The sequence below is a fragment of the Dreissena polymorpha genome, chromosome 7 (assembly GCF_020536995.1).
Source record: "Dreissena polymorpha isolate Duluth1 chromosome 7, UMN_Dpol_1.0, whole genome shotgun sequence".
Classification (NCBI taxonomy): Eukaryota; Metazoa; Mollusca; class Bivalvia; order Myida; family Dreissenidae; genus Dreissena; species Dreissena polymorpha.
The window spans coordinates 14,812,639-14,837,141 of record NC_068361.1 but is presented as its reverse complement, the minus strand read 5'-3'; the positions used below and the strand labels follow the sequence as shown (position 1 = coordinate 14,837,141).

Below are 24,503 nucleotides of genomic sequence, written 5' to 3'. Positions count from 1 at the left end.
TATTGTTTTGTTACACAATTCATCTATATTTAAATCTTATTACCGATTAACTTTACTTGTGGTGAACAATCAAAGATCTCATTCAGTCACGTAATCACTTACTATATACCATATACACTCTTGAATTCCTGTAAAATAATATATTATTATTTTTCTGTAGATTTTAACTCTTTAGATACTATAAAATACCAGATGGCTAATATTTTACATTATCTCTATTAATAACATTGTATGAAATTAAATTTTGAACATTTTTGAAGGAAAACAGGTAAGGAACAATACATGACAACAATTGTAAGTCTCAAACATACTGGACTTATATTATTTCGCAGTTAATATGCACAAATAATTATATCCACCAAATTGAATTAACACAACACAAGACGTCGTTTTTAAATGCGTTTAATATAAAGCTATGACAAAAAACTGAATTGCAGGCATTCTAAAGCGGCTTCTTATGAACGTTGATTACGCCTACACACAGAGAGTTTGGCTTTAAAGTTTTTGGTTTAACTTTGTACTATTTCGTAAGATTAAGAGAATACATCTTTGTGTTACGAACATCTCATTATTCCCTAAGCCTACGTTGCTTTTTGTTGCTTGGGTTTCTTGGTTTCCGAGGCTTCTTTTTCTTTTGCTGCTTTCTCTGCAACCTGTCTTTCTAATTCTTTCCTTTCCCTCTCAGCCTCTTTCTCCTCTTCTTCCACAGACCCCAATCTATTACAACGGCCAAGCACAGACTCCATCCATCCAGTAATGTCAGGGTGGTGAAGATTCAGGAACACGCTGAAGTGTCGTTCCTTCGAGCAATCATATGACCTGAATCAAAATGAATATACTATTTGATCTTCGCTAGTAGTTAACATCCTCTTTTAATAACCGTTCAGAAATAAACATTGTGAAATGACAACGGCACCCGGTGGAGAGAAACCTTATTACAGCACAAGCTCAAATGTACAAACACTGAAACTTCATCTCCATCAGCAATGGAAAAACATGATTTTAATGTGTTGTCCTTTGTTTATCGCAAAGTGTAATAAGCTCAACGCGATCTATGAGAGACACGTATTCAGTTGAAGCCATACACGTGTAGTTGTTTTGCTAAGAATGGTATTGTTACCTACCTGAGGCTGATACCCAGTGCAGTGTATCGCCCCATGTATGGAAGTTCAGCCATATAGACTCCACCCACATCCCCTCGGCATGTTTCTCTTTAAACACATGGAAATAAAATGTTGTTTTCACTATTAGCAAATATTCGATTTTCGGATATGTGTTGTGCAAAATTGCTTAGCTTTTATAGCTGTTACAGTTTGAATCAGTAAGAATAAGCTTCCTTTCTACACAGCAAGCACGAAAAGATTAAAATGCAAATCAACTATTACCACAACGTACGTTTCTGTTTGTATGTTTCCAACGCAGAATACCCTGTCCGTGTCTAAACTGGGATACATTAATTCGCATTCGCGATCTGATTGGATGCTGCGTCTGTTTTGATTGAGAGCATTCCATGGTGTCTGTCTGTGCTTCTCTGGCATTAGCCCCCAGCCTGCGGTGAATCCCTTTGCATCATTATGCTCAAGGCCCTTTAAATCCTTAAGGAGACTGGCGGAGAAGTTTAGCAGCTTACCTGTGATACACAGAAGAACAATAAATAGGGTTTCTGGCTGGTAAACAGGTTTAGTCTCAACGCAATTTTATCCAACTATCGGTTTTGGACATCACATGGCTATGAAACGGTTTTGTACAAAAAAATGACATGAATTTGGTTTGTGAATTGTATTAATGATTTTTTGTAATGAAAATACATTATTCCTTGGAACAATGTAAAAAGAGGAGTTTAAGTTTTCCGAGGAAAATCCAGGATCCTTCAATTTAAATGAGTGATACAAAAAAGCAAAAGGTATCATGTCTTATAACCAAAATATATCATGAATGTTATTTTTGAATGTTCGCTGAATATTTGAGTTCTATGGCCTCGCTGCTGGACCATAAAATGATGATAATATTCATATTAAACGTAATTATTTACTCGCATTTTATGAATCCGTGGTTTGATTACAATTACAGACGAAGTTTGAAAGTGTTTGTAATTGACATTTTGTAACCCAGTTCTCTCATAAAACGTATTTTTAATTGACTGTTAGCAAACATTAAACCATAAAAGTCATACCAACAGTTTTTCTGAAAAATGTCGAAACACTCATAGTTTGTTTTTATAGTATGATTAATGGGCTAGAAGAAAGCAAAGCAAAAGCGTGTTATTAAAGTGCAGGTAACACAAAACACTTGTATTTACGGTAAGGGAAGCAAATCGGTTTGATTAACGAGTTCAGAGATGCCCTGGTCTTGTTGATTTCACCCAGGTCCAAGATTGCGACGTCGTTGTTTTGGATTCCATACTTGTCCGGAATACCGGTATAGGTCGGGTGTCGAATGACCTTGACAGGATACGTCCTTTGCTCTTCGTTGTCTTGGTCAAACAGTTTGATAATTCCAAGACTTACGCTGATCTTTAAAAAGACACGAGTTAGCGTTGGAAGGACATACACTAATCTTTCAAAAGTAATTATATATGTTACATGTGTTTGCATGGATAATGAAAGTCTAATTCCTTTCACCTATAAATGCAGATGTTATGCAATACACCATTGAAGGAAACATATGTGTGCACTAATGTTTGTTTCTTTGAGAAAGTAGTTTCGTCCAAAAATAGAATAACTCTTAGTAAAATGATAAGTATTTTACTACATTTTATGTGTCATACGTTGTCGATACCTCATGAGCTTGGTAAGAAACCAACTTTGTTGTTCTTTCGTTGACCTCTGACACGCATCTGGCCGCAGTAATGAAGAACTGGTCACATAGCAACGCTCCTCCGCACAACTTCCCCCGCGCGCCTATCCAACCTATCCAAGGCCACGTTCCCTTCAAATGTGTATACACATTTTTAAAAATTCTTTTAAAGTTTCAAACCGATCATGTATTCACAAATGGCAACACACTAACTGATTGATCAGTCCAATGCACAATTGTTAATAATTGTTTTATTTCAAGCTGCAGTCCATCGAGTAGGAATCAAAACATAGTTAATTTGCATTAACTGAAATAAGTTGCGAGTTTATTAAAGGAAATTGTTTTTATTTACGAAACGTGTATGGTGTCGATACATGTAATTGGTACAAGCGCAACACCTAAAACATGCAGCTTGAGCCTATAGATTTATGACGGGTTATATATACAGAACCTAAACGACAATAACACTGCAGACACATTGTTCTTTTACCAATTTCAATGGGGTATAGTTTTTATAAACTGTAAATTGTTCATAACAAACGGTTTTTATGAACATAATTGGCCTAACGCTGTTGTATTTACTTTGACGGCTTCCCCAGTATCTTGTTGTACGTTTGCTTTTCCGGGCTTACCACACTCTCCGAAATCTGAAGGTCAAAATATTTTATAATTATTGGCAAACACTGACCATTGAATTGCAAAAGTTCCCATCACAAATTGAAATACCCATTTAAGAAAAGAACATAAAAATAAAGCATATTTACACGTTTTTGTAAAGAGTGAAGCGAAATGTAAATATATTAATGACAATCAAAGAAGACAATTTAAATGAATTGTGTCAAAATCCATTGGGTTTACATGTATATAAATAACTTTTGTCACAAAAGCTTTTCATTCTTATTGCATAATCGATACACGTGTCATTAAAGTCCCCGAATATATCAATACGTATCCAATTTTGTCGTAAAAATTAATCGTAACACATTAATTTCTGACAGAGCTGAAAGAAGTTTTTTTTTGTAGCCAGTAGGGTGTTCAAATTACAACTAATATGTAACATGTGTTGTACTGGGAATCATAAAAATTGAAAAGCATTTTTTCTAAGGTTTTTTAGTGTACAACTGTCGGATAAATTACTTTGATGAATTGCAGTAAAATGCGATTTGATTTATAATAGATAATGCTTTGACATTGGCATTATGATCGTAATGAGAGTTTAGACACTTTCTGCAAAATATGAACTCTAAATAACCTTAGAGAACACGAAGCCTTGAGAAACAATACAATTATTGGTATTAAGGATAAATACGTTATGTTGCGAATTATGTTTTAAAGCTGTGTGGAGTTCATTTTCAAAATTATACAACCATTAAGAACCCTGGAGCTAGTGTGAATTGTTCAATAAATGCAGTTGGCAGGAACATTACAACGGCATTTGAAATTGTGTTGTCTCGAGGCCGCAAACATAGTGATGTATACTCAAAGTTAGTAACCCACCAATATTTCTGCCAGCGATGGTGTCAACAATCTTCTGCAAGTCTTTGAAGTCGTCCATAAAGAACACGTGCTCATGATGAGGCTCGCTTGCAATGGCGCGCAGGATCTGGCGGTCGAAGTTTCGCCCAACAACAAGTGCAAATACTTCAAATTGTCCCACATCTGTAATACAACATATCTCTCCCAAACTAATTTCCCATGTATTATTTATCGACCATTAAACACGTTTAATGCTTTAAATTAAACTATCATGCATCAGAACGAGAAAGGATTGCTTATTGACCGGTAAATATGATTAATGCGGATCTTCATTTTTTTAAATACATATTTGTGTAATTGTTTGAACACTATAATTCACAAACTTTGTTCAGTTTCAAAACGTTGTTGCATTGTAAATGAGTAGTTTTACGACTATAACTGTTTGTTCTCGTAGACAATTAGTGGGTATCTAGTAAGAACAGAGAATGACCATTATTAACAAGGCTATATTATAATTGCAAACAATTCAAGAGTCCCATAACGTTGAAACGGTGAATAACCACCATATTGTCCTTATCTCTTAAAATGTAGAGTTTCATGATCCAAAGCATGATCCATTTGTTATGCAGTATCAAGATTTCGTATGACGTCTGCCAGACGTTTTCAAATATTGGTTGAAACAAAAAGAATCATTACAAGAATTGATGTGTTAACGTGTATACAATCATGTATAAATTGTTATGATGTAGTTTCTAAGTGTGTGCAGCACTTTAAGTTTAGCTACACCCACCAAACATGATTATGTTATAGTAATCTATAATTCTTATAATGTTTTTAAAACCGTAATTCATGATGATATATAATGTACTTTTCAAGTTATTTCATGTTGTTTGTTGTTTGCTGACGAACGGATGAACAGTGGAACGGAATGACAAATGGTTAACGTATAGCTCAATATGTATACCAATTCAAGTGATTTTACCTAATGTATTATCGGAGTTATTACACTTGTTAGTTTTGTTAAGATTAAGAACAAGAGACATGACCGTTCTTTTAGAGAATAGTACGTTAGTGGTCTTAAATTGATCAGGCATGTTGAAGAAAGGTTTTAAAAAGGCGATGTACACACATAAAACTAATAAATATGATGAATCCAGTGGCGGACTTATAAAACTACTTCATGTAGGACCGTTCGTTCTAATTACATTAAACGTTATATTTTCTAGAAACGGTTTTTCTGATTCACTGGAAGATTATTCTGATGACACATATGACCTTCATTGTTCGCTTATCAATATTCATAGCTATGAACATGTTCTCACACGCTGTTTAATGAAGCGGTCAGGTATATACACCTTAGGTTTCTGTTAAAGTAGTCTCATACTAATACTAACCTTTAAGGTTGTGTATTCTACGCTTTAACCTGTTTGTATCTCGCTGTACAGTCTCTTCTGCATCGGTCAAAATAAATACGGCTCGATTTGTGTCCGCACCTCCCCTATTGACATCTATGAGTTGGTGCAAAACAAACAAAATAGATAATGATTATCGTCTGTCCGTCTTATTGTTTAACAGTACGATGCAGTTCATGAAATTACTTGTGTAAGAATCTTGTAAACATTTTCAAAGGTTAGTATTACAAACATCACGGTCGAACACAATAATTAAGTTCCGAGCTATGCGCTTACAAACAAACTTACCTTTTCTTATTAGTCTCAAATATACATCCCTGGCTGCCATGTCTATGGCTGCAATGAGAGATGTCCCACCGCCGGTATTCTGAAAAAAAAAAGGTGAACTTACGGTATGGTGAATGTGTTGTTGTTTTTTCTCGAGTATATAAACATTCTGTCATGTGTGGCAAACTGTTGCAAACTTTTTTTATATTCAATATAAGACATACAATGTATGCATGTATATGATCTTAAAATAAAGTGATACCATGTAGCAGCAATAATGTTCAAACATGTTATACAAGATATGCTATATACATATATACGTATATACTTGTGTGACCTTTTGGTTTCCTTTTGTTTAAAATAAAGGTTAATATATTGTTTTCTATGTTAGAATCTATGGATTCTATTTGAATCTTCAGTTTTAAATAATTGATAAAACAGTTCATTGTTGGTATTTGTTTTCTGTATTTCATGCTGAATATAAAATATTTCATTAATATAATTATGTAATTCACAGCGTTATTAACCTCTTGTATTTTAAAGGTTTTTACCCCTAAACTGATGTCTAAGAGAGATAGTTTAACATTTAATTGTTTTTTCTCTAGAAAGATGTCAATTGATTCCACAGAGATTGAATATGTTTACACTCACAGAAAAGGTGTTCTATTGTTTCAATATGTTCACTACACATATGACATAGATTGGTGTTGGATAGGTTGCACTTAAAAATATATTTATTTGTAGCTATGATTCTCTGGATGTGTTTATATTGAACATTTCTCAGTGTGCTATCAGTAGTTGATTTATATGGCATGATAAATATTTGTTTCCAATTTAATTTTTTTTCTCCAAGAAGGTTTTGCCATTTAGTTTGAGCTTTTGAGATTTCGGCATGTTTTTTTAATTGTGTAACATGTTTTGTTTGTTTTGTTTTGCAATTATGTTTTCTACGAATGTTTTTTGAGTACATGGTGTGTTATTTGTATTGGTAGCAGCTTTAATATGTTCGGGTATACTTTTGATCAATATGTAGTACATCAGGAAATTACTTGTAGGTATTCCGAATATGTAGCATAAGTTACAAAAGGAATAGAAGTGGTTTATTCTGTAGTCGTACAATTGATCTACATATTTTATGTTTCTTTCAAGCCAATGCTTATAGAAAAACGTTTTATTGTTAGTAGTTATGTCTTAATTGTCCCATACAAATATTTTACTGTTTATTTTGGTTTCTAATTTATGAGTAACTTTACACCATGCCGATAGAACATTCGATAGAAATATGTTTTTGGTTGAAATTTCATCTAAGATATTATTGTCGATATTACATTCAAAAAGTAAGGTGTCATCACATGTTTTTAGAATTTTCTGGTAGAATAATTTCCATTTACTCGTATAAGTATTATCTAAATATCTTTTAACCCAACTGCATTTGATTGCATTCAGGAATTAATCTATGTCCGTTAGTCTGATACCTCCATATTCTACTGATTGAATTAATTGAGTTCGCTTAATTTTATCAGGTTTACCTCCCATATGAAATTAAATATTTCTGATTTTATATCTTCAATAATATCATTTGGTAGGTTTGGAACTTGCAACATTTTTATATCAGTGATTGGACTGTAATTCTTAATGAATCTGCGCTTTGATTTTAGAAATTGACACATCGAAATTTACTTCCCGTGAAGTTTCGATAACATGATCTAGTCCAAATTGTATAAAACTGCCCTGTGAACATATTGGTCAGGGTTTTTACACTTAACATCGTTGAAATGTCGGCTACAAAGTGCAGCTTTTATAAGGAATTCAAGAAAAAGGTTTAATCATATTTCATATGAATACCAAATTATCCATATCTGATTTGTTGTTTACATTTTTACATATTGATTTGATTGTGCAATGCACACTCCGATAATTTAGGGAACACAATGGGTCGTGAAAATAGTTGTTTGAAAAAAATAATTTAATGAATTGAGCTACTAGTATATGCGTATTTAGTAAACATGTTGTTTATTTCATTTCAGTGAAAACATAATTTTGTCCATCGACACATCGTAGAAGTATTTATGTTAATGGATATACTTGCTTCATTCAAGTAGAGAATAGGTAATGTGAGAAAAAGATGTTATTAATCATGATTGCTTGATGTTAAAGAGTTCGTGGACTGAATTAAATTGACATTTCATTTTCATTGCACTTCTTTACTTACTATATTTTCGACGATTCTAAATGTGTAATATATTTTTCGTAATCGTAATGCAATCTTTTTATATTCCAAAGAAGATATGAAGGGGTTGCTGCGCTTGTTTATAATCAAAGCGGAAAGATGTCACTTTAGTTGTTTTCTTTTGTGTGTGTTTTGTGTGTGATTATAATTATGTAAAGTCTAATAAATATGATATATGCAACTCTGTCTGTTAATATGATCCTTGACAAATATTAAGGACCATATGATATATCAAGAGGTATCACTGACAATTATTATTCGCTTGTACACACATATACAACCTGGACAATCCGTTTTGATTTTTTTCGTGTAATTTTCAAGTATAATGTCAAGGTTATCAGGTTGTTCTCGGGCTCCACAAATCGTTTCGTGTCGATAAAAATAAGTACCATACAGTAAATATAGAGTAAACAAGCCTAATGTCTAAAAACCAACACTTTTTCTTCGAATTCAAACTTTGATCGTGAAGGTGGACACATGGCTTGTGTGTGAGAAACATAGAAGTCGGCATTCGTTCCAATGAAATTTTGGATCCCTCAGATCATGCGGTAGTCGCACTCCGGGAAAGCGCTATTTGACAATCAGGCGCTGTATTTTTACCTTTTACCTCAATGTTCAATCTTACCACTGTAACCACGTGTTTCTTGTACGTATCGGACTAATACAGTAGTTGCAAATCATCCATTTTGTAGTTTGACAAAACAGTGCTTCATAAGAACTTTGTCTCCTTAGTCTGACCTTAACTTGACCGTTTACAACCCATTTCTTCCACGGTACATAACATCTAATTTAGCTGCAAAAAGTGTCAAGTTATTTCAAAATCCTTTCATGCACGATTCAATTACAGTCATCACCAGTCCTATTTTAACGACATAACCCTGTACGTTTACGTTTTTACTTAACAAATTGACATGGGCACACAAAATAGCCACATTGTTTTGTGTCTTACATACCGTCTCATATATTTGAACATGTATGCAATTCATGGTGAAATTAAAGTACGTATACGCCTTGGTGTAACTTTAAAGCGTTGTATTTTAATCAAAGTTGAAACGTGAGCCATGTGATTGTGTCGGGTTGCACAGCGTCTCGTGCAGTTGAATGCATTTGTCAAGTAACTTCAAATTCCTTCAATTGATGAGGAAATGACAGTCCGGGACAGAACTAAGAAAGTGTATTTCCTTCTGGTCAAGCTAGAGTTTTACTTCGTTTAGAAATGGATGTGTTGCTTAAATCCGTGTTAAACGACAGCCGTTCGTAAAAATTATACGATAATAGAAAGCTACTGTATATGCAATTATTATTATTAAACAATTATTCTAATTAAATTCAACACTTGACAGAATAATCATTGTTTAAACAAAGTACAATATTTGGTTTTAAGAAATTCATATTGTGTCGTCTTTCATTGTAAGGCAGAAGTTCATCCGAGAGTCAACGAAGTTTTACGTAACAGCAGTTGGTTATAATTGTTTAAAGAACATGTAGTTGATGACAGCATTTCTTTTCTTAAATCAGTTTGATCAACTCAACTGTTATCTTAAAGTCGCTATGACGTCACACGACTTTAGCAAATACTTTTTTATTTTTTTTATTTTATTTTATTTTTTTTGTATAAGGGCATAATTTTGTAAAAATGCAACTATTGCCAACCTTGCATTTAATGTTGGTATGTGTGCAATAGAAACGACTCAAGTTTTAACTATCTGAACCAAATATGCTTTCGATGTTGAAATTGCATTGTCCCAAGGATTTCACACTGATATTATTACTACAGTGTCTGTTTTAATGAGCCTAAAGCGAATCATACCTTTATTTGGTTGATCTTTTGTATTACCGCATCAACACTTCTCAGAGTTGGATCATTCAAGTTGAAAACGAGGGAAGCAGTATGGTCGAACGTTATAAAGGCAAACCTGGTCCCATTGCCTCCTGAGAAACAAAAAGTTACACAGACATACACAAGACATTTGAAACACATGTACGGTACCATTTGAATTATTTTAGCTTCAGCCATATTGACGAAAATAAAAATGCAGTAAAAGAAAGCAAATATACATACTTGCAAACCTGTATGCACGCATTGACGTATGCGTATTGTGAATTTTTTAACAGTGCCTTACTTGTAAAGCATTTTTAAGACCAATTCGTAGTTTGATTCCACCATTTAATTAGTCTTCTAACTCGTTACCCAGTTCCTTTAACTAGGAAGCATACGTAATATTTTTGGACTGTAGTGTGCAATGTGATCAGCTATCGCAATGATCTGCGACCAACGTACTCTCTTCTTGATTGTAAATATTTATTTCAATTGCGAATCTTCAGAAAAGACTTCGTTCCCTTTTAATGTCTTCTAATTATCAATATCTCCATATTAAAGAATGAATTTAATGTAACATTCTGGTTATTAAGTTTATGCATTTATAACGTTGCATTGTGTAGACATTATTTGTTTGTCGAACGTTGAAATGATTAGTCAAACGTTGAATCAACAAAGCACACACTGTTCTTAGCAATAAGTGTTTGCGTTGAAATATTAAGGGAAAATTGCAAGAAACGTCTACCTCCGTCAGCACTAGCTGAAACTCCAAATATCTTGACAATTATTTTCGTGAAGTTTTTGGCCAATTCCAGAGACATAGGACCAATGCTCGCTGACGTGTCCAATATGATTATGACGTCCAGTCCTCTCTTGCCCACACTTAGTCGAGCTGCAAATATAATATCAGGATATTCGAGAGTATTTAACGATGGTTATTATAATAAATACAGGACACATATTTTGATGACACATATTTATAAAATAATACTTTCTTAAAACTCGTCTTGGAAATTAGTTTGAGAGCTCAAGAATTGGTCACTTAAAATTAATTGAACTTTATAAATGTATATTCCATGTGTATAAATCAGGTGTAATCACTACTTAACGAGCCACTTTAAGTTCGCTTACATATTTACAAAACAAAACTACATATAATACTTCAAAAAATAGTTTTTATTGTTATTGTCCATAAATTTTCACGCATCTTACGATCAAACATTATTCAACATATTTTTTGAAAAACGGATTTTTATGTATTTTTAAACTGTGTATTTATACAAGAAAAAAATAAACAGACGCGCGGGTATATACGGTTATAAAATTGCTGCTTGACCATTTTGGTTCGTTTCTATAAACCCTCAATAAAGTATTTTTTATGAATGAAACGTTTTCCCTGGGTAAGAGTTAGGACACAGTAAAAGCAGTAGTCTACTCCTTGCAAATGAAATGTACATTAATTACTGCTATACGCATGCGCACTATCGAAAACGGGAAAGCATAGTAAAATTCTCATAGACATAGGACAATTGTGAATGCATGAGTTAGAATGCCTCAAGAGAAACACGAACTACGAACTAAGTTTGTGTGTATGATAGACGCGTGTGGTTAATACAGCTTATAACAATAATTATAATTACATTGACTTCTTAAAATATTTAATTACACTCGGCGAAGATGTTTGTAAATTCGCTTGATGAAATATTGCATTTAATATTATATAGATATATATTTATGTTAACCGATCGGATTAATTAATGTGTGTGCAACGTTAAAAATTGCAAATTAACTTACATTCTCCTGAACAGTAGCAAATCCATCCTAATATAAGACAAACAACGAATACTTCGCATTTCATGTTTTACCTCTTGCTCGTCTAACTGCCTTATGATTTCAGCGGACGTCGCAGCAACACTTTTTAAGATGAGATTTCCTGTCGCAAATTATGTTGTTGATATTATTGCCTCTTAACGGAATTCTTGGTACTTCTTGAGATATTTAAAACGTTTACAAGAAAAGCCGTAGTGTTTCTCAATTTATAAATTTCATCTTCTGAAAGCGAGAGTGTACTATAACCACATATGAACAAAAACCGGATAGCTCTTTATGGCCTCCAGAGAAGATCTTTCCTTTAATTCACGTTCTGCATTTAAGTGGTCTTGACCTAGTCTTTCTGAATTGGTTAGGCACTCGAATTGCGTTTCGCCGTAAACGTTTCCTAATAATTCGTTCGCTAAGTTCGTGTTTGGATTTTTGACACTTAAGACTTAAAAAGGCGCAGGCCCTCTTCATAGTCGGAAACCTATTTCCGCTCAAATGTAATCTTTCATATCGACTGTGGAAGATTAGGTTGGCCGAATTAAACTTCGTTCTAATTAATTGTAACATATAATTTGTTGAATGCTAATATTCACTGTTTATCATAATTACCGTCATCATGTGAACAGATTTGTTTTCAATATTCCGATATTTGGGTATTTAAAGATGCTTATATTGTTTACTTATTCCTTTATATTTAAGCCACACTAATAAGAAGCTATAAAAAAATATTGTATTGATTGCAAAAAATACGAATTTCCACAAAGGTTTATTACCACTTTATGTTAAGTATTATACCGAAACTATATTAATGTTGGACATATTTCGTGTTCATAAGTCCATAAATATATGTTAATAATGACTGATAACGTTTACTAAAATATGGAATGTAACTCAGTCAAAGTATGTCGCAAAATGTATATTTTAAATATAGTTGCGCACATAACACGTGACATAATTTAAACCTTGTGAACTAACATTAATACAACACTTGTCCACTTTAACTTCTAGCTTGTGCAGCAATTGTATGTGTGTTCATTTCTCAAATTGATTAATCTGCTGTTCATCTTGTTGAGCAAGGGAAAGCAGAAATACAGTCATTTACAATATAATACATATGAATAGTACGATCTTCGTCAGAAAATGATGACGGGAAAAAATACGATACACGCGATTTACTTACAGTTGCTAGAGCAATGCCAAAATGTAAATTTATACTGAAAAAGTCAATATATTATTATAATTATAATTGGAATACAGACTCTAAAGAAATAAGTTAAACAAACGCTTATATTATTTCCATTTATTATCTTGGACCAATATTTGAATATAGACTTGTGAACAAGAGCTTGGCGTAGATATTCGTGAGTTTGTAATTTTCTTCTGAAAAGAGATATGAATATTCTTAAGGTTTCTTTGTGTTTTCGTACCCAATTACTTCGATCAAATATGTTATTTTTTTTAAAGTGTACTGCCGAATAAGGATGAGTGCAGGTCTAGAGGAATGTCTATTTTGTTTTTTCGTGTGTATAGTAACCGTATGGCTGTATTGGCTTGTTCTTCAATAAATGATCTCGCTTTAAAGAAACTTCGATTGTCACCAAAGTACGTTCCTATTTGTAGCATGCCACTAGTTCTATCGATGTATTATTTAACTTGAAAAGGTATTTTTGCCAAGTGCTTTATTTGTTATTATTTTAATTGTTTCTACGTTTAATTTCATTTTAAGCAATACATTTCGAAATCATTTTTGCAAATGCGGTTGGGAATTGGCTAAATGAATTGTAACATCTACATAAAAAGGGAAGATTAACAATTTTCGTAATTTGATTATGTTTTCGGCATTAATGATGCACGAACCCAAATCGATGATAAAACAATTTTAATAAGATTGGATAAAGAAAGGAAAGAGAAAACACAACGGCACGCATATCACTAAAATATTGTATTTGCATGAAGGTTAACACAATCGTTATTACTTTCAAAATAACATTAGTAAAATAATTATTCCTATCGCGCATCGGTGCTAAATAAGCATTACAAACAAGAAATGTCTTTAAAAAAGATATTCGGCTTATATCCTGAATTGAAAATAAAGGTAGAGAATTTATGTTTCTTTGTTATTCAATTTAAAACAAAGCTTTTAAGTATTGTTGTGTTCATTTTTCTAAATAGTCGCATATCCACCACATGAAATGTTTGTTGTGAAGTGAACGTATATTAAACCTTATAATAGTGTTCGTAGATACAAATTTTACTACGTGAGATCTCATCATGTTTCCTCACATGGCTGATAATGAATGTATTTGTTCCTCATTGAAACATATGATATGCTGATATTTGATTTAGACGCAGTTTTCTCTCTACACATTCAAATAACACTGTTTCATCCGCGTCATGCTATAAAAAAGCACACAATGTTTCGTGGTATTTCCTGAAAATCCTCCTCAGTATGCATATCCTGGAAAGACTGCGCGGATGCGCAGACTGGGTTGGAGATACAGTGGTAACATATTGCATACGACCCATTTTTGCATGACACGGGCTAATACAAATCTCATTTCGTCTTGTAAAAGAAACATCAAACCACGATACTTGTCGATAGAAAATTGAAGTCACACTGTATTATTTAGCAAACTGGAAAATGTCGGTAGACTATTCTGACTAGCAGGAACGATTTTCAGACATACTGACAGAGTACGTCACACAAGTATGGCTAGATAATTAAACGATTTACCGATAGGTTTTCATTCATTTCTTTGCATAACATTCGTTTTATTTGATATCTTGAAAGCAGTAGTGTGTTATCAACATATGGCGCTTATTGCTGGTACAGTCCGTCTTCCCCTGACGATTTACTGACCCAGCACTTACGCTGCAAGTCTTGGGGATGGAATTTATCGTAAAGGCGTTATTGCAACTGGGCAAAAAAATGTGTATATGTTTCGTCTGAACATGAGGAGAGTAGTCCGCATTTCCCTACTCAGAGTAGTTGTTATGTATAATGATCAAGTCAGTCATGATAAACCCCGCCTACCATGTTGTATTGCTGCATGCCTATCGCTGTATCTGTGTAGTATTAAACTAGCCATCAAACATACCGGTGTTCTCGCGTTGTCTTAAAGGGGCCTTTTCACAGATTTTGGCATATTTTAAAGTTTATCATTAAATGCTTTATATTGATAAATGTAAACATTGGATCTTAAAAGCTCCAGTAAAAAATCAAGAATAAAATTAAAAAAAGAAAAAAAAGTAGCCGGTAGCAGGGCTCGAACCAGTGACCCCCGGAGTCCTGGAGTAAGTCTGATGTAAAAACGCATTAGCCCTCTCGGCTATTCCGCCGGATATTCACAACGTAAGTATTTTATACCTTATATAAGCAATCTTCGTAGTTTCGTAAATTTAAACGACAACAACAGAACTCTCCAAATTATTCAATCGTTTCGCGTTGCAACGCTTTATAATTTTTAGGTTTTCAAATCGTCAAAAGATACATATAATGGCTATATTGGACTGTGGTAAATGTTCAGTAACACTGTTTCCTAACAAATATCATAACTAAAACGAAAATTTGCGAATCTGAAACAATTTTTTTCAATTTTGTCAATTTACCAAACTGTGAAAAGATCCCTTTAAACCCATATACACAACAATTGGCGACGAGGATTGAGCAGAGTTTTTATTTCGGGAATGAATTTTATCCTTTCTTTCAAAATGAAGTATTGTGCATAAAATTCTGGATATTACATCTGTGATAATCATGGCAACAGCGTTAATAGGAAGCATTAATCCGTTTGAGAGTAACACGGAAACGTGGACTTCTTATCAAGAACGCCTGGAGCAATATTTTATTGTGAACGAAATTGCAGCTGAAAAAAGAGTGGCTGGATTACTTACCCTCCTATTGGAAAGGACATATTGTCTTCTTAGGAGTTTAACGTCGCCGGCAAAGCCGTCGGAGAAGACGTACTAGGAACTGTGTGATTTGCTTAGCACTCACCTTAGTCCAAAACCGCTGATCATTGCCGAACGTTTTCGATTTCATAAACGAAATCAGTCGACGGGGGAATGTATCAAGGACTATGTAGCGACATTAAGGAAGTTGGCGGAATTTTGTAACTTTAGCGACAACCTTAACGACACATTAAGGGACAGATTCGTTTGCGGTCTTCGTGAGGAAACAACACAAAGGAAGTTGCTTTCAACAGTTGACCTAACATTCGCTTAAGCAATAGAAATTGCAACTGCTATGGAAACAGCGACCAAGGACGCCACAGAACTTCAGTCGTCGGCAGCTACCGGAAGTGTACACCGGATTGCTAACCGTAAACACACAAAGACAAGACCACCGCCTAAAAGGGAAACGGTGCAAGTTACTTCCAAACCGAACTGTATTCACTGTGGGAAGAACAACCATGTGTCACAAAAATGTCGGTTGAAAAATGCCGTATGTCACTTCTGCAAGACAAAAGGACACATTCAGAAAATATGTCTTAAAATGAAACACGTCAATGCAATGAACGCCACAGATAATGACAATGTTTTGATTATTAATTCTGTGAACCGTGGAGACAACAAAATAACAGTGTCACCTGAAATTGACGGACATATATTCAGAATGGAAGTTGACACAGGATCGGCAGTGACATTAATGTCGGAAATTGATTTCCGAAAACGGTTCGGAAATGTACCATAGATCCCGCGAAATCAGTACTTAAGACGTACTCCGGGGAAATCATTAAATAAGTAGGTACCAAGGTTGTAACAGTAAAGTACAATGGACAATCAACACAATTACGGCTTTGTGTGGTTCAAGGCACTGGTCCTATGTTGTTCGGGAGAGACTGGCTAACGGCTATCAAGTTAGACTGGCAACGCATTGTTCCCGTAAACGTGATCGAAAGAGATATTGTTAAAGACAGACTTAACACGATTTTGAAAAACAATGCAATTGTTTTCGATGAAGGTATCGGAAAAGTGAAGGACATAAAAGCCAGGTTAACATTGAAAGAAGACGCGTCACCCAGATTCTTGAAAGCAAGGACAGTCCGTACTCTATGAAACCGAAAATAGAGCGTGAACTCGACAGCCTTGAAAGGCAAGGTATTATTTCGAAGGTAAATACCAGCAGATGGGCAACGCCAATCGTTCCAGTATTGAAAAGCAACGGACAGGATGTTCGAATTTGTGGAGACTTTAAAATGACAGTCAACCAAGCACTTAAAGTTGACAAATACCCCTACCAAGGAACGAGGACATCTTCGCGAATCTGTCACACGGACAGAAATACTCGAAACTGGATCTTCGCCAGGCGTATCTCCAACTTAAGGTCGACGACGACAGCAAGGAATTGTTGACCATTAACACTCATCAAGGGCTGTATCGGTACAACAGATGTGTGTACGGAATATCGTCACTTCCCGCAATCTGGCAACGCACAATTGACCAGATACTTCAAGGAATACCTGGAGTACAATGCATTCTTGATGACATGATCGTGACAGGGGACAGTGATCAGTCTCATTTGGATAACCTCGAGAAAGTGCTTTGTCGTTTGAACGAGTTTGGTTTAAAACTAAACAAACACAAATGTGTGTTCTTTGAGGATAGAGTTACGTATTGTGGACACGAGATCGACAAAGATGGATTATGGAAGTGTAATGACAAGGTGCAGGCTGTGATTGACACACCCTCACCTAAAGATGTTACTTCTTTAAGGGCATATCTCGGTGTTCTCAATTACTACGACAGGTTTCTGCCGAATCTCGCGACTGTCATTAAACCACTAAACGCGATGCTTGAAAAAAATCGTAAGTTTATTTGGTCAAAAGAATCTGAGATCGCGTTCCAAAATTCAAAAAAGCTGATCACTTCTGAGCCCGTGCTTACGCATTATAACCCAGATCTACCTGTTAGACTGGCTACGGATGCCTCTCCGGTAGGAATATCGGGAATACTGTCTCATGTCATGACAGACGGTTCTTAAAAACCTATTGCTTTCGCGTCAAGGTCATTAAGCAATACCGAGCAAAGATACGCGCAGATTGATAGAGAAGCGTTGGCTATATTTTGGGCAGTAAAGAAATTCTACCCATACCTGTACGGTCGGAAATTTTGCCTAGCAACGGACTGTCAGCCGCTGTTATCAATCTTCAGTCCAAGCAAAAGCATACCCGCAACAACTGCTGCGCGCGTACAAAGATATGCTTTGTACCTATCCGGTTTTGATTACGACATAGAGTACAAATGCACCAAACGGCATACAAATGTTGATGGGTTGTCCAGACTACCCGCGCCGAATCATAATCATAACTCTGATGATGTAGAAGAAATATTCTACACTTCACAATTCGAGCAACTCCCTGTAACAAGTTCGCAAATTAGCCGCGAAACGCAGCGCGAGCCAATTATGTCACGCGTCTTAGAATACGTCAAAAATGGCTGGGCATCAAACGCTAATGACCCAGTACTCAAAAGCTATTATTTCCGCCGAAACGAGATAACTCTTCATCGTGGGTGTCTGATGTGGGGAAAAAGGGTTATCATTCCCATTAAACTAAGAACGCGTGTGCTCGATCTGTTACATGCTAGCCATCCGGGAATTGTAAAGATGAAAGGACTAGCTCGGAGCTATGTCTGGTGGCCGGGGATTGATGCCGACATTGAAAGTCTGGTCAAACGTTGTAATGGTTGCGCAATGCAACAGAATTTACCAGCGCATGTCCAATTACATCCGTGGGAATGGCCAAGCTCTAGCCGGGAGCGGATACAAGTTGATTTCGCAGGCCCGTTTCTAGGACGAATGTTCTTAGTCATGGTTGATGCTCACTCTAAGTGGCCTGAGGTCATTGAAATGAATACAACGACCACAGAAAGAACAATTCAAGTCATGCGAACCGTATTTGCAAGATATGGGTTACCGAAACAAATTGTTTCTGACAATGGAAGTGCGTTTACATCTGAAAGCTTCCAACTGTTCATGGAAAGAAACGGAATTCTCCATATAAGGACTGCGGTCGCTAAGCCATCCACAAATGGTCTTGTGGAGCGCTTCAATGCTTCTTTCAAATCAAGCATTCGCGCAATGAACAGCGAAACGGATGACCTTAACCAGCAACTGAATTGCTTTTTGCATACATATCGTAACACGCCGCATTCTACAACTGGCGAAACACCAGCAAAATTGTTCTTAGGTCGTGATTTGCGAAGTAGGTTAGATTTGCTTAAACCTGATACTAAGCAGCACGTGAATGACCGACAAATGAAAATGTCAGTTCCGGACAGAAATAAATTTCGCGAAATAGATTTAGGTCAGAGTGTCCTTGCCCGAGATTTTAGGCCTAACTCTAAGGAAAAATGGATAAAGGGCACTATTGTTTCACGCGACGGACCACTTATGTACAAAGTGGACATCGGTAATACAGTGTGGAGAAGGCACATTGATCAGCTTCGCGCTACGGACGTGCAAAACGCTTCAAATGAAAATGACACAATCCCATTACCGTGCGAACCGCTATCTGTTACCGATACTCCGTGTCATAGCCAATTAATGTCAGACCACCCTGTACTAATTGAGAACAAAGATAAAAATGATAATGATTCTCAAAATGATCCTCTGGTTTCAAATGAGCAATTAACAAAGGATCGTCGGTATCCATTGAGAAACAGGCGACAGCCTGAACGACTGTCTTATCAGTAGTAATTTGTAACTAATCAGATTCATTGCTGCAGTACTTTTCCTCGGACATTTTGGTACTTGTGAATGCTAATGAGCTGTGAGGATTTTATATCATTGTGTAGTAACGATATATAATAATGGACAATTAATGCGTAATTTCACAGTAATTAGATAAGAACACTGACTGAGTTGATATTTGAACAAGAAATGTTATGTTTGAAAATGATTATTCATATTAATTTATAAATGCATTATGAATTGATTTTTATGAATAATTATATGATCAACACATTTAAAAGGGGAGAATTGTTATGTATAATGATCAAGTCAGCCATGATAAACCCCGCCTACCATGTTGTATTGCTGCATGCCTATCGCTGTATCTGTGTAGTATTAAACTAGCCATCAAACAGACCGGTGTTCTCGCGTTGTCTTAAACCAACATACACAACAGTAGTGTTAAATCCCATACTACAAAGAGGCGGTGATGTTGACGATGTTCCAGGGGGTTATGCTTAAATCATCAAATGAAATATTCGAATTTATTCATTCGGGTGTGTTGGTGTTATGTGCAGGTCATTTAAAGAGAAAAGCTAGGTTAAACAGCTATGCCGAACAAATGGACGTCGGATGGATTATAAAGTGTGGCTGGGTTGTACCTTACGGAAATATGAACCGTTGATAAGCATTAGTGATGCATACAGGAAATGTCTTTCAAGTGTATTTATCGAATATTATCGAATCAATTTGTTGAAACGTTTTTTTAACTAAGGCGTGTAACACGTATTTCTTGCAAGCATGTGTTTGTCAATTCTCAGATGTGGTTGATTTAATTACAATGCTTGGTTTATATATTAATTGAATTATTTCGATGCATCGATCAGTTTATTGCGAATGACTCGAATTGATCGTCGACACTAATCTAGCAAAATGTCCTATACTTTTCTTTATTATATTTAAACGTGAGTTATGTAAATCTGTTTATTACCAAACTGGTGTTGGTTGTAGACTAGGCATAAATATATTTAGTATGCAATAAATGTTGTTGTTATACTTCGCTAGTTTGCATTTCCAATTTTCAGTTTGCATGATTAAAATGTAATACCCATGCTCCCCTGTGCACTACACAACTACAACAATCACAATTATTGCAAATACCTGAAGTCAAACCAATGAACGCCTGATTACAAGCTTGAAAGATATGAGATAATGATCTTATCAAAACATTCAACTAAATGAATGAACTAAATGTTGAAAATCAAAACCGGATAGAGATATATCTGAATAAATGCTGTTGCTGTGTTTAACTATGTTGGTATTTGTTTTCGCTTTGAGGAAGAGTTATGATTATTTCTACGACTGTAAGTGAACATTTTTATTTGATAATGTTTCACTAATGTATGTATAACAAGTATTGATAAAGTTCATCATTGTTCACTTAAATAGGTGCCTATTGGAAATTACCTATTTCTGCTAAAACCTAAATTAAACAAACACGAAATTCGAAATATGATGCAACATATTTTTTGCATTGATGTTTATTACATGCAAAGGGCGTTGGTAAAATATCGTGTGCTTGTTCTTAAATAAAACCGTTCTATCATTTGAGAATTAGGGTATTTTTGAGAACCTTGCTTTAAGTTTTATCTGTGTCTTGACATCTATGAATTGAATAGAAATACACATGTTATAACTTTTCAACGAGCAAAACGAATGAATATACATACAGTGTATTTTCGGACTCTTAGCTCGCATAATTTAAGAAGAAGGTCAAACTAGATTTATAAATTCCACTTCTGAACAGAATTGACTTGTGCAAATATTTTTAAAACTGCACATAGGATTGTAACAAAAACACATTTCAACTACTGAGTCGACTTTTAATTGCCAGACTAAACTGATGCTTAGTTTGAATAATTATGCACTGAGTAATTTGTCATCATTTTGCCACACACCGCGACTCTTATACAACTTTTCGTAGCTTATACAGCATAATAATGCTAAATATTTATTTAGACACCCGAAACAGTTTCATGGCGAGTGGGTATGCACATTTAAGGCCCCCCTTCAGACAACTAGAGTTATATCAGAACGTCGATGATACAGTTGCAATACTTTTGTGAAAGTACATAAGAAATCAGTGAATATTATTCTACTCAGTCAGCCTCAATCGTACTCTAATTGGTGTGAAAACATTAATGTAACATGCGTATAATTCTGTATAGAACGCATCAACAATATCCTGATTTATGTATAAAGACACAATGAATCTATAACAATAATTACTTCGGTATAACAAAATATAACTTGATTATATGATTTTAAATTAAGATAATATGGTGATGCATTTGAATGTCCAATATATGTAATCCATTGTTGTATAAATATGCATTCAAATACAGTATAGGTTATATATTAAAATCAACTACATAGATGTTTTTTTATTTTTATTTTCAAGACCTTTTGTGTTGGGAAATTAAAAGACAACATTGCTACCGTAATTGAATGACTGAAGTTACAATTAGTTAAACACGCACGAAGATTCATCGTTCTATATGCCGTGGACTGTGACAAAAATGGGTTATACATACTGTAGAAGTAAATAAGTAAACATGTAAATAATACAGAATAATCAATTATTATATTGATTGATTATCAAAATTCGTATTGGCATATATGATATGATGTCTACTTAGCCACCAGACAGTCACAGTTTGATCCTCGTTCGCACGGAGAGAGCGTTTTTACTATCGCTTACTATTCAAGACATTGTTTGTTCTTACCAGAAAACCGATTCGAAGGTGGCTCAATAAACCTTAGATTTCTAGTGCAATATTCAGTTGAAAATAAACTGGTATACACTAATAGTTATCATAAACATGTCATTAAAATTATATCCTGCACAATTATTTATGTGACCTGTTTACTGGTACGATATCAGTCTTGGCGGCTGGTGACTTATTTCAATAGGACCATTATTATGAATCACTAGTGTGCATATAATGCAGTTTTCCAAGGTAATGATGCTGATGATAACTAAACATAGTGATGAAATATGAGATTTCTTCAAATGCCCATGTCCACTGACGATTTCACAATTTGCAGTTCAAAATATTCGAACTCATCTGAAAATAGCACTTTGCCACTTCCAATTGGACCACTCATTAGTTAACTTTCTCTTATTTGCGCACTTCATATCTTCAACCACTGCACTTATCGCTTATCGAGCTAGCTCATAATTAAAACAAATTCTTTTTGACCCATTAATGCCTAGCGGACTCTCCCATTCTTCTATATTGGATCAATTTATTTCCAAAATTAGGGATGTCTAGTATACTTATTTCTATATTAAGAATATTTCTTACAGAAATTCATTTAAGCAAACAGCGCAGACCCTGATGAGATTATGCGGCGTCTCATCTGGGTCTACGCTGTTTGTCAAGGCCTTTTTTTAGGCGCTAGGCATAAATGGATTCAATGTTCAATTTGAGTTTTCATGTAGTATTGGAAATAGTACACAATGCCGCTCAATGTATCAAAGTTTGAGTTATGAAATAAATCGTTTGCTGATTCAGATTATACCACCCTGCATCCTCCGTAACCGACCGGACACCTCCGTTACCGCTCGGCAACATCCGTAACCGCCCGGCAACATCCGTAACCGCCAGGCCTCCTCCGTAGACATATTATGAATAATTTCATATATGGATATCGCCTGCTGCGGAGATTCCTGTCTTTCACACGATGAACTGTCGATGGTAACGTTTGAAGCCAATAAGATCGGTATCGGCTAATTTTAGGTTTTGACGGTTGGTTGAAATTGATACGAAGGCGTGGTTATCAATAAAGTTTAGAAATATCAATTTATATAATATAACCACATTCGGTGTACGAACTAATCAAAAGCTGAACTTATACGGCTTGGTTCGTTTAATTATCTCTTTCATTTAGCTATAATTATCAGTGTATTGCGTTTCCGTGTCACATGCCTGTAAGGCAATTCATAACTGAATGAAATAATAAATATATACTAAAAAACTAATTGTGGACAATACGTACCAACAAACAAAAGAAATCATGGACATCATAGCTTGTGTCATATTTGTTTCGCTGGTAATAGGTGTAAACTGCACTCAAAGAAAAGTTCAGTTTGCAAAGGATACTGCTCTTTCGGGCTTCACATGTTCAGCTGCGGAACAAATTGGCGATGTAGTTCTGACACAGACCATCGAGATGTGCACGAGCGTGTGCCCTAGTACCGACGGCTGCAATTCGGTATTCCACACGCGTTCAGGGTACGTTAGATGCCGGTCTCAATACAGGAAGGCTAGTGATGCAAGACTTCTTCCGATGGCGGGAAGCGTCAGCTACACAACCGGTATAGTTAAAGACGCGATATGTTATATCGTTTGTATTGTGCGATTTTTTGCATCAATTGTCATCATGGGCACTCTGCTATTGGATTTGTGCCTTGACATTTGAATATGGGCCGTACTCTATGAAAAAGGGAGGTTTAATGCATGTGCGTAAAGTTTCGTCCCAGATGAGCCTGTGCAGTCCGCACGGGCTATTCAGGGACGACACTTTCCGCCTCAATTGGATTTATGCTAAGAAGAAACTTTCTTTAAACGAAAAACATCATAACAGCGGGAAGTTTCGTCCCTGATTAGCCTGTGCGGACTGCACCTTTTTTCACATATCACGGCTCATGTATTTGATTGCTAACACATTCCGACAAAATCTATCGTTTAAAGGGTATGCTAATGTGTAGTATCAAATTGTTTGACATATCAAAGTAACATTTTTATCCAGTCGTCATTTTATCATATGTTTTAAACGCTACTCTTATACTAATTTTACTTTTCTGATAGTGAATTGCGAATGAGAAAGTCGTGAAAAAAATGTATTAGCAAACGAAGCAATATAACAAAATTACCAAGACAATTGGTTGTTAATATAAGTGCTAATATGTTGTACATAACGATAAGATGCACGTTCAGTAGTAAT

The 24,503-nt window shown here is 35.2% G+C and overlaps 1 protein-coding gene across 1 annotated transcript; it reads right to left on the bottom strand.

Moving 5' to 3' along the window:
- Positions 1–386: 386 nt before the first annotated feature.
- On the bottom strand, positions 387–11,928 carry LOC127838311 (complement C2-like). Its single transcript, XM_052365972.1, has 12 exons — positions 11,795–11,928; positions 10,746–10,892; positions 9,992–10,113; positions 5,973–6,051; positions 5,667–5,780; positions 4,294–4,455; positions 3,379–3,443; positions 2,779–2,928; positions 2,300–2,513; positions 1,396–1,630; positions 1,125–1,211; positions 387–819 (listed from the first exon to the last, which is right to left on the bottom strand). Exons 1-12 carry the CDS (start codon positions 11,856–11,858, stop codon positions 582–584), a joined length of 1,677 nt encoding a protein of 558 aa, XP_052221932.1. The 5' UTR covers positions 11,859–11,928; the 3' UTR covers positions 387–581.
- Between the last annotated feature and the right edge of the window lie 12,575 nt (positions 11,929–24,503).

Bases quoted from the DNA above. Each gene is read 5' to 3' on its own strand.
- LOC127838311 (XM_052365972.1), bottom strand. From the start codon at position 11,858: ATGAAATGCGAAGTATTCGTTGTTTGTCTTATATTAGGATGGATTTGC. The intron at 10,114-10,745 runs GTAGACGTTTCT...TTTGTTTCTCAG, and splicing joins TTCAGCTAGTGCTGACGGAG to GAGGCAATGGGACCAGGTTT. The intron at 4,456-5,666 runs GTTAGTATTAGT...GTTGTATTACAG, and splicing joins TAGAATACACAACCTTAAAG to ATGTGGGACAATTTGAAGTA.